Source organism: Lactuca serriola, chromosome 4 (assembly GCF_051521515.1).
Source record: "Lactuca serriola cultivar US96UC23 chromosome 4, Lser_US96UC23_V15, whole genome shotgun sequence".
NCBI classification, from domain to species: Eukaryota; Viridiplantae; Streptophyta; class Magnoliopsida; order Asterales; family Asteraceae; genus Lactuca; species Lactuca serriola.
Window position 1 is genome coordinate 222,565,015 of NC_136411.1, and position 12,026 is coordinate 222,577,040.

The 12,026-nt window shown below is 31.9% G+C and overlaps 1 protein-coding gene across 1 annotated transcript; it reads left to right on the plus strand.

The window, feature by feature from the left end:
- The first annotated feature begins 4,198 nt into the window (after positions 1 to 4,198).
- Positions 4,199 to 5,855, plus strand: LOC145103309 (protein RADIALIS-like 3). Its single transcript, XM_079040867.1, has 2 exons — positions 4,199 to 4,628; positions 5,579 to 5,855. The coding sequence occupies exons 1-2, from the start codon at positions 4,351 to 4,353 to the stop codon at positions 5,601 to 5,603; spliced, it is 303 nt and encodes a 100-aa protein (XP_078896993.1). The 5' UTR covers positions 4,199 to 4,350; the 3' UTR covers positions 5,604 to 5,855.
- Positions 5,856 to 12,026: the final 6,171 nt, after the last annotated feature.

A 12,026-nucleotide genomic window follows, 5' to 3' on the forward strand; every position in this document is an offset into this window, starting at 1 on the left:
CCAAAATATCACGTACCTAATCCAAATCAACAGACAAAAGGCGACTACTTTTTTTGCTTTTGGCTAAGAGGGATTTAATCATCACGGAGAAGCCAATAACGAAAAAACTTTTCATATTGTAATCAAGATTTCTTGAAAAAGGGTAAAGACAAAAAGGGATACTTTTTTGCTTTGTTCTTGAGGTGTTTTCGCTGAAAGTTGCGACCTGATGTAGTGGTCTGAGGTTGCTCTGGCAGCCTTCGGCCTCGTTTTTGGTTGGGTTCTGGTCGAAATCAACAGAGAAAACGAATGGGAGTGGTGTTTGGTGGTGATTTTCAGTCAAGAGGAAGGGGTATAAGGTGGTGGTCGGAAAAACTCACATCTATAGCAAATATGATGTCAGCGGATGGTAGAGCTGCGAGTAGCAGTGATGGGTGGCGTGTTGTGGCAGCTCCGCAGCCTCTCCATTGCGTTCTATCGGCGTGAACTCAGAGAGAGTGGGGCAAGGAAGATGGCAGGTGGTGATGAAGGTTTCTCAGTAGTGTTAGTGGTTTGGGTTGTTCTCGGGAGGGAGAGTGGTGATGGTGCTGTTTAATGGGTTTTTTGGTTCAATCAGAGAGAGAGAGAGAGAGAGAGAGAGAGAGAGAGAGAGAGAGAGAGAGAGAGAGAGAGAGAGAGAGAGAGAGAGAGAGAGAGAGAGAGAGAGAGAGAGAGAGAGAGACCCTTTGACATTAAATATTTATATATATATATATATATATTTTTTATAATAGAGAAAACCTCATAAATGGTCCCTGGTATTGAAATGACGAAAATACCCCTCACTTAACGTTGAAACCACAGGGACTATCTGTGAGGTTTTTAATGATTAGGGACTAAATTTCAGAATTTCAAAAACCACAGGGACCATTTTTGAAGTTGTCTTTTAATTAATATTAATGGCTTTTGTTAAATGTTAAAGATATTTTTAGATTGAAAAAAAAAAAAGTTGATCCGCAAAAGCATCACCAAAAAATGACAAACATTTATGTGACGTCTATATGAATATATATTTTTTTTATAGACAAAAACAACACCATATCTTTTAGCCTAATTATTAATTAATGGACACAAAGATTGTCAAATTACGGTTATTATCACTTGTTTAATAGAGTGGTTACAATGGAGTTCCCACCTTCCCTCCATTTTTGGCAAAATCTTTGAAATTCAATTCTTTGAATTGGATACCTATTCTTTTGAAAAAATTATGCAAGCTAACTCATATGTATTTTAATTTTGGCAAGGAGAAGATATTATATATGGAATCCCAATTGGTTGGGTCTTGCAGCTTACGTTCCTGATATTTTGGAAAATCCCCGAATCAAAACATATCTATAGATTCTTTGTTCTTCGTGAATTCAACATCTTGAGATATTTTCCCAGATTCTTCTTAATTTACGGTTCTGAAGCTCTAATTTTGACTTTCAAATATTACAACACGCAGGACATTAATTAGAAATGTAGAGTGATGGGAATATATTTACATGAATTTATCTACTTTCGTGGATTTAGCATTTAGAAGAACGATTTTATCACTTTATGAAATGATACGTAGAAAAAACTGTTATATTTTACCAGGAGAAACGTAGCTATATGGACATGTAGTCAACTTGATCGTATTTCTTTGGCTTTATTTTCAAACATCCTCAAACTAAAAGATGATAAGTTAGATGATAACTTTGATAATTGAAGTATGTATACACTACCCTTTCCATATTGCTGTTGTATTAAGCCCTTTTTCCAACTAGTGAGCTAATGCTTTGCATAAAGTTGTGGTCTTAAAGTTAGAGTTACATCGATAATATACATGTAACAGTGTAGATATTCTAGAGGGTAGAGTGGGGCTGCGTTTTCGAGTGCCCAGTGAAATATATGCTCTATCAGCAGGAATCATACATGATGCTGATTCTCACCTTTTAATTGTCGGATCAATAATACAAGACTTTTAAATTAGATAGATACATCAGGAGACTTCCAATTTCATTCAGCCCAAATCGCATGTTAAGAAGCCATCAATGTGTATTCATATATTATTATACTACTGGTTCTTGTATTTATAAGATGTAGATTTAGTGTTTAGAGTTTCGAGTTTCGAGTTTCGAGTTCAGGGTTTCTAGGTTACAAGATCGATATTTTTCTTGAAGATTTGAAGTCGTTAATCTGCCCATGCATGAAGCCTGAATGAAACACTTTTGGTAATCCTTATAAGGCAAAACAATAGTAGCTAGTTGAAACTAAATAAGAATCATTTAAAGAAGGATGTTTGGAATCTAATCAAAGAAATAATTAACTACGAAAAAAGGCAATTTAGTAAGCCAACATGAATACCTTATTTGGCATAAAAAAGGTGAAACATATCTCATCATATAGAATCAAGAACCACTACATGGTCTTAACTAAGGTCAACACTCTTGACAGAAATGATATAACGATTTACTAACGATATCACGAACGATAGTAGAATTCTCATTTGGTTGGTGTCTATGCCTTACACGCGTATATTTTCTTATCTTTCAGAAAAAAAATTCCCTCACCAAAACATCCCTCAATACTTTTCCTCTATATATGTCAATTCAACCTTTAAGAAAACCTTTTTCTTCTCAAATTCGTTCTAAGTGTGGTTCTCAAGATATGATTATGGCTTTCAAATATATCGAGTGGGACAATGATAGTGGTGGGAGAATCCTTTCAACACTAGAAGACTGCTATGCATTTGTGAGAAGCTCAATTGGAAGAACAACCGTTTTGTAAAATCTACCCAATTAGTCTTGACATTTTGATCATATCTAAGCGAACAATTTTTTTATGGACACAAGCAGATGACTATGTCAATATACAAGGACCACTGGGCCACATTGCATAAATAATTCCACCTTCGAGGGAAGCTTTATACCTGCAATTTCTTGAGATGATAAGGATTCTACAATATCAAAAGAATGGGGTATTTTATACAGATTCTTTGTTCATTTTAACTTCCATATCACCCATAAGTTGAAGGGCCCTCCACATGCATAGTGGGGAGGATCTTAATTAAGGCAAATTGTTCAAATGAGGCCACCATCGCTTTCTATTTTTCCTTATTTATGTTGGTAGTTATGCTTTCATAGAAGAAATTATAGGCTAAGAAAAAGCCTCGCTTTCTTTCTCCTTTTAGGTAGTCAAACTGGATTCTTAGAAGGTAGAAACTAGTCCTCAGATATCAATATCATAAGAGCATAATATTAACTTACCTAAAAGTGGAATTAATTAGTAAATACCCTTCACCGAATCTATCCTTCTATACTGAATAGTAGTTATAAAACTCTGTTCACGACTTTTTTTGGGTGTCTAAAGTTAACTGATGCTAAATGAAGCGTCGAAATTTTGTTTTAGAGATATTTTAGAACTTCAATAACTAAAGACAAAAGAAAACACAACGGCCGATAGAAGCTATATATGGGTGCGTGATTATACCTCTCGCAACGATATTTCCAGCTTTGGAGTCAACCTAAAGGTGGTAGCAAATCTGAATAATGATCTTTTTGAAGCGGATTGCATGACAATAATTTGAAAGAGAAAAAAAAAGTGACATCAATTTCAATCATTTTAGCATCCATGATGACACAAAAAAGCATTGAAACAAAACCATTTAATTAATAGATATAATCATATGCATGGTACAATATATTACATTTAATATAGGAATTTTCCCTTAAAACGGTATGAAGTGGTCACAAGAAAAATGTGTATTACATAACTATTTACACTTTTAGCATATATTAGTGAGCATTGTAGAATTATGGCATGATAATTTATGCAACAATATCCAACCAAAGATAGCATAATATCTTAGATTGTCAAAATTCATGGTGTCAGCGCATCTATCTTCTATCCTAATGGGTAGGCTTTGAATTTAGGATCTAATACCATTAGCTAAGGTAAGTGCCATCATAAAGCCACTTGCTGATATATTGATGATATAATAACACAGACAAGAATATTACTTTATAAGGCATAGATTATTTACCTCTCTTCACAACTAACTGGCCTCATCACTTCCATATGTCGTGGATGCCAATGGACTAAATAAATAATAGTGTTGTACGTTTTTCATAAACATAAAAAAAATAAAATAATATTCTCCAACTTGCTCCACTTTGCCTTTTTCTCTTCTTATATATAGGGAAGCAGCATGGCAATCTAGAGCATACCATCGCCTTGACTTAAGTCTTCTCCATTGACTGAGGGTGCATTTTACAGATTTGATCCTCCATTTGATTTCTGATTCTACTCTTTTCATTTCATATACTCAAGTTTGTTTCTTGTCCCTTTAAAACTTGCAATACACAAGTAATGGCATCAGGCTCTATGACATCATCACGTAGCTCTGGATCTTCATGGACTCCAAGACAAAACAAGCAATTTGAAGACGCTTTAGCTTACTATAACAAGGACACTCCTGATCGCTGGCATAACATTGCCAGGGTTGTTGGTGGAAAATCAGCGGAGGAGGTGAAGATTCATTATCAAATCCTTGAGAGGGATGTCATGCAAATTGAATCAGACCAAGTTCCTTTACCCAATTATAGGGATATTGGAAGCAACGGACGTGGATTTGGAAATGAACAGAGGTAGTTTTCTTTTCTTTATATTGTTAACTATATATATATATTCTTGCTCAGATTATGTGATGTCACAAGAAAGATATACAATTGGTAGGTCTTTATGTCTTCTTCTAAGATAGTTTATCCACCAAAAATACATCATGGGTATGTGTTATTGGAACATTCACTTTTTGTTTCAGAGGTCAGAACCAATAGAAATCACCAAAAGACTTACCAGAAATAGTTCTAAGTTATCTGAATATGTATGGGTGTATTTTTCTTTTATTATATGAGGTCTCTAATATAGCATATGATTTTTTTAAGAAACCACATGAAATCCAATCTTACTTGTTTTAGTCACATGCGCATGTTCCAATTAAACGTATACTTTAACTTCAAATCTCCAAGTTGCTTATTCTGCATGTTATAAAATATTAGCTGGTGACTATTGTCTCTTGATAAGGGTGGACACATGATGGATAAAATATTTAATAAATTTATCACATTCCTCAATACTATTTCACTAATTTCAAGTTTAAGCTATGACATTTCTCCTTGGATCTAGGTATTTACTTTAGTCGGCAGTTGACACTTAATTCAAACACAATAAACAACTTTTTTATACCGAAAGGTCGGTTGTCATGTTAGTACGAATTCAACTGCTAGTAATGGTCATGACGATCTATGTACAAAGTGATATTTTGGATGCTTTGAGGAATTTATCTAAAAGGCAACTTTACTGATGTGATGAAAAGGTGTAATAATGGAAAACAATTTGTTTAAAATAAATACTCCACGTAATTTGCATTGCCCTTCGGGGGATGCAAAGAAAACACCTCACGAAGGGCTAATATTAATGTAATCCACCATTAATTATGGGCTTCGGAATGTGGTGACACCAGCATGACTATATTTCAAAAAGCATAATAAAGTTAGAAATGTTGCTTTTTCTTACTAAATTTTCAATTTGCCAACAGGCTTCTGAAGAATCTAAAGCTATGATGAAGCGGGCAGCAATTACAACAATAACAACGTTCATGGGAGGACAAACAAAAAGGGTTATAGGAAAGAGGTGGATTATATTTGTGTGAATTATTATCGTTCTGTTTCTGATTTTAGTTATGCGCGTTGCAATTTAACTCAAAAAATGGAGTTGTTTGCAAAGACGCATGACAAGTATTATGTTACATATTTTTTTTCTTAATTGTAATGTATTCTGAAGATTAAAAATGTATCATATTGTGTGATTTTCAATTACCAATGCTTCAAAAAATTAAAATAAAACGATCCCTGAGAAAACAAATCAAATGCAAAAGACTAAACACATTAAGAGAAATCTTCGGAAATGTGTATATAGTACTTAAAGCTGATTAGCACCATAAAAAACCATGACTTTATATTTTGAAAAGAAAATGACCGAAAAATAGACAGTTGTTTATGGAAGAATGATAAAAACCCTACCGTGATTTACAAAAAATGACAAGAAACCGGAAACCGTTCACACATCTGTTTGAGATTTTTAATGACCATCCTCAAAAAAAGTCCTTATATCATCGTTTTTTTAACAACAAAGTCATGACTTATTTTAAAGGAAAAAGAAAAAGAATATCAAGGACGGACACAACATTTCACAGTGGGAGTTACACGGAAAAATCAGCGTTTATCGGTGTCACCATGGACCCTCTAGGTCCGCCCGTGAAGAGTATTATCTCACTATAAGCTTAGTGTATTCATGTATTATCTTATTAATTGTATTCTCTCAGTTATAGTGGATTTTGTCTTATTGGAATTTAACTATATATTGTAAATCCAATAGATTGTCTTGACTTATTATAATTTTAGTGTATTCTTCGACAAAGTAAGATTTCTAACTATAATCTTACAATATAATATTCATTTGATAGATAATATTAGCTTACTATAATATTACTATATGATATTATCTTACTATAATGTGTTATTATATTCTCTATATCTAACATATGCTTTTGCCTCACAATAAGATGTAAGATAATATCATATTGTAACAATATAGTAGGATAATACTACCTATTAAACAAATATCATATTGTAAGATTATAGTTAGTAACACACTTTGTTACTATATTCTGTATGTCTAACAGAAAGTTTTGCCTTAAATAATCATATTGTATCCTTTCTATGTGACAAATTAGATTATCTTACCATATTATTTGTGTTGTTTCCTTGCTATATTATTGTAGTCTTTCTATTTGGTGTTATTATTTTTTATAACTTTTCGATCTAGGTGCTTTTCCCTAAAAATAATTGTAGTTGTGCCTTTCGAATCAATTTTTTATCATCAAAATAATTTTTTTTTTTTGTATTTTGTTTTTATAAATGTACTTATAGTAAGATAAGACTCTCTTCAATATGGAGATATGAAGTAAAGATAATACCACTATGATTAAGATTACAACAAAATAATACTCTTTGTCCTTTTCTTGTAAAGAAATTATAGCTTTAGTATTAGTTAGCCCATAATATAAGGACTTTTATAAAGATCATCGTCACACAGCTGACTAATAGCGATTAGATTGTGCTTTAGACCCTTAATGTATGAAATATTTTAAAATTGCATTGATTTGAATTTGATAGTGGGATATCCCTTTTGTGTGTCCTTTTCCAATGTCTCTGTATAGGGTAATTTTTCTTAACATAATATTGTAGGAGAAACTTAAATCATGTGATATGCTTACAACATCTACTGTCAAGATACCAAATTGAAGATTTACCAATATTAAAAATTTCATAGCACTTTGCAGGGAGACAAGTTAATGATTTCGAACAGGATATTTTACACTGATTTCGAACCTTCCTCAAAAGTAAACTTAACCGCTTCATTAGAAGTGTCACCATATCTATAACTACCTAATACCAATTTTTTTTTCTTTTCAAAAATAGGCATATGAGATTTGTTAAACTTAGTTTTCCATGTATTTGAAACACATTATTTTTCCTGAAAAGCTATTTGCTTTGTTCTAGAAACATCTGAATTACTCTTAGTGCAAATTGATGTGGTACTAGTTGTTGGATTAAGGTGTCTAAGCTCATAACTAAATTGGTATAAACCAACAAATCGACACAAAGTCCTTTTTGGGTTGTGCTCATAGCTAATAATAGCTAGAAATGATATTAGGAGAGAGAGAGAGGGAGAAATAACTTGTTAATATATTATGTGGTTAATATAATAATTGGAAACAAATAATTGATACGTTAATTTGTTATGTGATTAATAAATTAACATGATATGATTAGTTAAATAATTGATTTGTTAATTTATATGGTTAATAAATTAATAGGAAATCAATTAGAATAGGGCTCCTTGGATCATTATTTTCGTTCATGGCCTTCCTAAGAAACAAAGGAACGAATATTATACTTCTCTCCTCTCTCTCCTCTTCATTCTAGGGTTTCTAGTGTTTTTGGTACAACCCATTATAGGTACCAAACTTTTGGTGATTGCTTTTCAAGGTTTTCCAGATAGATATTGGTGTGATTATTTTCTACAATAATCAGGAGGTATGTAAACCCTAACTCTATGTAAATTATGATTATTATAGAGTACCCTTAGGGTGCTTGATGTTCAGAGGTTATTGCTATCAATAGAGAAAACATATATCCAAATAGGTTGCATGTAAACTTAAGAGATAAGTATTTTTCCGCCTCATATATAGATTTATAACCTAAAAAACTCATCAGTGGTATCAGAGTTATAGTTTTCTAGTTGATTGTGCATAATAGTGAATTGATCAAAATTAGGGTTTATAGAAATTAAACCCTAAAGGCATGAAATTTGGACATAACTAAGGTGTCTTGAAACCGTAGCCTCTTGCCCTTAAATTTAAAAAATGGCTAGGGTTCCCTTAGGGTTTTCTAGTTTCTTTAGTTGTTGTTTTAAAAGCCTTAAAATAGAATAATTAAACTTGGATAACACAAACGCTAATTTTCGAAAATTAGATGGGGTTATTTTTTAGGATTAAATTTGACTTATTTAACTAATTGTTTAAAAGAAAATAATTATTTAATCCGTAAATGATTTAAATCAATTTAGTTAAATGTTAATTAACAGATAAAGATTAAATCTTAATTGGTTTAAATTTAATTAATTAATTAAAAGATTAATTTAGATAATTAAAAGTTTTGAAAAGTTTTAAAACACCTTATATATATTATCAAAAGATAATTATTATATGTATAAGAAAGGCCATTCGAAAAATAGTAGGCCTCATTCAAGAAGCCATACTCTAAGTGGGTACAAAGAAATGTCCTATGAAATGACCGACATTGGGTGTCCACACTCACCCACCGCTCCCTCATATGGAGGATGGTTGTTAGCCGAACAGGTTCGATATGAAATAACCTCATTAAAAGTATAATGTTATTAAATACTAGAACCTTCTTAAAAAATCTCATTCTAGTTACTTTAGCAAAATTTGAAAAGTATGCTAATCCATGAAAACACACATCATGCTTTATTTGTCGTTCGTAGAGCGTGCGTTGTTAACCGGCACAGTAATAGCGACTATGAAGAGATATGAGGGAGAATATCGAAAATCATCATTCTTGATGGAGTGTGTGTGGTTAACCAGCACATCAATTTGAGATGATAAAAAACATCAAGGTTGCCAAGTGGGTTTGCATGGTTATTTACATCTCGTATGTGATCTTTGACATCCCAATCAAAAAAGTGAGACCATACTCCAAGATGAAATATGACATTGATAAGATTCAATGAATCTCAAATGATTAGGAGTTTCATAAGATTGAAATTGGTAAATGCCTTACCTACCTAAAATAGATTCGAATTTGAACACGACATCCCTCTTTAAAGTTCGAATTGAAAATATGGATCCTAGCCTTAATTTAAATTTATGGGTTAATAATTAAAGATAAAAATCAACTAACTTGAATTCTCTTTTCTCCCACTTTTATATGTCTTATGAAGATAGAAATGGTATTCCTTATTCTTATAGAAATGGTTATCCTTAATCTTCTCAAGATGGTCTTCCAATTTCAATTCAAGGTGAAATTGTTTTTCCTTCCTTAAGAAATAATGGAACTGGACACTAACTCTCTTCAACTCTTCCAACTACTCCTCCGGTGACTCTCCCAATGTCACGTTTTCCTCAAGTTGAAAGATACCAAACTACTCACGACCTATTGACATGTACAAATAAAGATCGAAATTCTATGTTTGCGTATGTTTTGAAAATGAAATCGTACATTGCCATGTTGGATATAATGGGTGTCGTTTTCCCAAAGGAGCAAGCCAGTAATTTGGTTCTTATTTTGCTTCCAAATTCATATGATTACTTCATTGAGAACTTTTAAACAAAGAATATCGATGTAACCCTAAAGATGGGTTTTATTGGTTAAAAAAAAGCATGTGCCTATGGAATTTCACTTAACACTTAAGGGCACATGCAATCTAAAGGATCGATGTCATACACTTTGAATGCAACATACTATGAACAACAAAACTAACTTAACCCTAATGAAATTGTAGTATAACCAAAATAAAAGAATTAGGGTTACATATATTTGATATGTTGTAGTAAACAAATCACTTCAATCCTTCCTGATAAGATCTTGGAAAGTTAGCACCAAAAGTATGATGCCTCTAACGAGTCACACCCAAACCATAGAACTAGAATACAATTAAGGAGAGAGTAGGAAAGGAAAATTCCGTTCCTATCGATTACGGGAAGTGCATGAACGAAATTACGGTCACAAGGAGTCCTATTTATAGTTTATGTAACTTAGGAATCAAGCAAGATTTGAATAGATTTAATCCTAATCCATATCATTTCCTTATATTCATCTAAGAGGCTTATGGAGACCTCAAGGAAGCTCTCAAAACCTTCCAACCCTTGGATGGTTCTAGAATTGCTTCATTTGTTGAACAATCGAACAATTATAATTCACCCATTGAACCTTCAATTAATACCAATTAATCCAAATTAATTCCAAATAATCCCAAATGAATTCCAAATTAATTGTTATTAATAATTAATTAATTCTAATTAATTTCTTATTCATTTAGTAACCTTATAAATTAAAAAAAATCAATTGTTTAATTATTGATCTCATATTAATTTACTAATCACATAACAAATTAATAAATCAAGTATCTATTTCCAATTATTATATTAATCATATAATATACTAATAAAATTTTCCTCGTAACTTCCAATTAGATTATTAAGCATATAATAATCTAATAATCATCATCTCTCTATAATTGTTATTCTAATCAAGTTCTACTTATGAGGGAAACCCAAAAATGATTTTGCTTCTAATTAGAAGAATATACCAATTTAGTTACTACATTTGACATCATAATCCAATAGTATCCCACTTGGATACATCTGTAACTACAATTGCAAGTATAGACCTTGAACTAAACAGTAAAGAGTGCTTTCCACAGCCACTGCCAAACTCTAATTCAAATCAAACATTGGTCCTAAGATAAGTGATCGTGTATTCCTTTTTTTTTGTACAAGACATTGTATGAAATGTGTCATGGATTAAATGATTAAACTCATTTACATTTTTTTGTTTCGCGGTTTCCCGATTTGTGATCAGTTTAGACTCTAAAATCGAACCATGCGCCTGATATCATAGATCCACTCAAATCACTGAGGGGCCTATAGATATCATTATTCCTTATTAGGCAAGAGGAATGAATTACATTGACTATATAGTCATATAATTTACATATCAAATCATACATGAAATTACCCTTTATACCATCCAGATACGAGATGTGTTTGAGTAAACTAATTCACAAATGATATTTAAATTGTGTACTATATATTTCTACTTTAAGAATAAAAGATATTATCGTCTTAAAATTACTTGTGATTAAAATCCATGAAGCAATTGCTAAGAGTGGTTTTATCGACTACTTAAAATCTCTATTTTCAAAGTACTCATGAATATTGTAGCAATTCCAATTGCAATGTCTTAACCTTAATCGGCAATCTACAATCAATTCATGACAATCTTAATTCACTACTTACTTCTGAAAGTATGAACGGATGTGGAATTTTGAATAACATCAAAATTACGAGGGGAAGTAAAACATTCAAAGTGAAACACAATAATAAAATAATTGACTATGGTATCATACCTATTGATCATAAATAAATCCATATTATTTAATCACCATAAAAACTACAAATTTATTCATTGTATAATGTTTTGAGTAATCAACTAACTACTTGAATTAGATAACATTAGTCATGCTATGTTATGAACATGCATACTATGCCTCTCGATGGTCCTTCCTTTGTGAACAGATCGACTGGACATTAATCCAATGATCCTCATTTCATAATTCCAAATTCTTGTCCTTATTTAACATGTGGTGGAATTTCATTTTTACATGCAATGTATTTCTGT

Coding starts and splice junctions, on each gene's coding strand:
- LOC145103309 (XM_079040867.1), top strand. CDS start 4,351: ATGGCATCAGGCTCTATGACATCATCACGTAGCTCTGGATCTTCATGG. Junction 4,629..5,578: donor GGATTTGGAAATGAACAGAG/GTAGTTTTCTTT, acceptor ATTTGCCAACAG/GCTTCTGAAGAATCTAAAGC.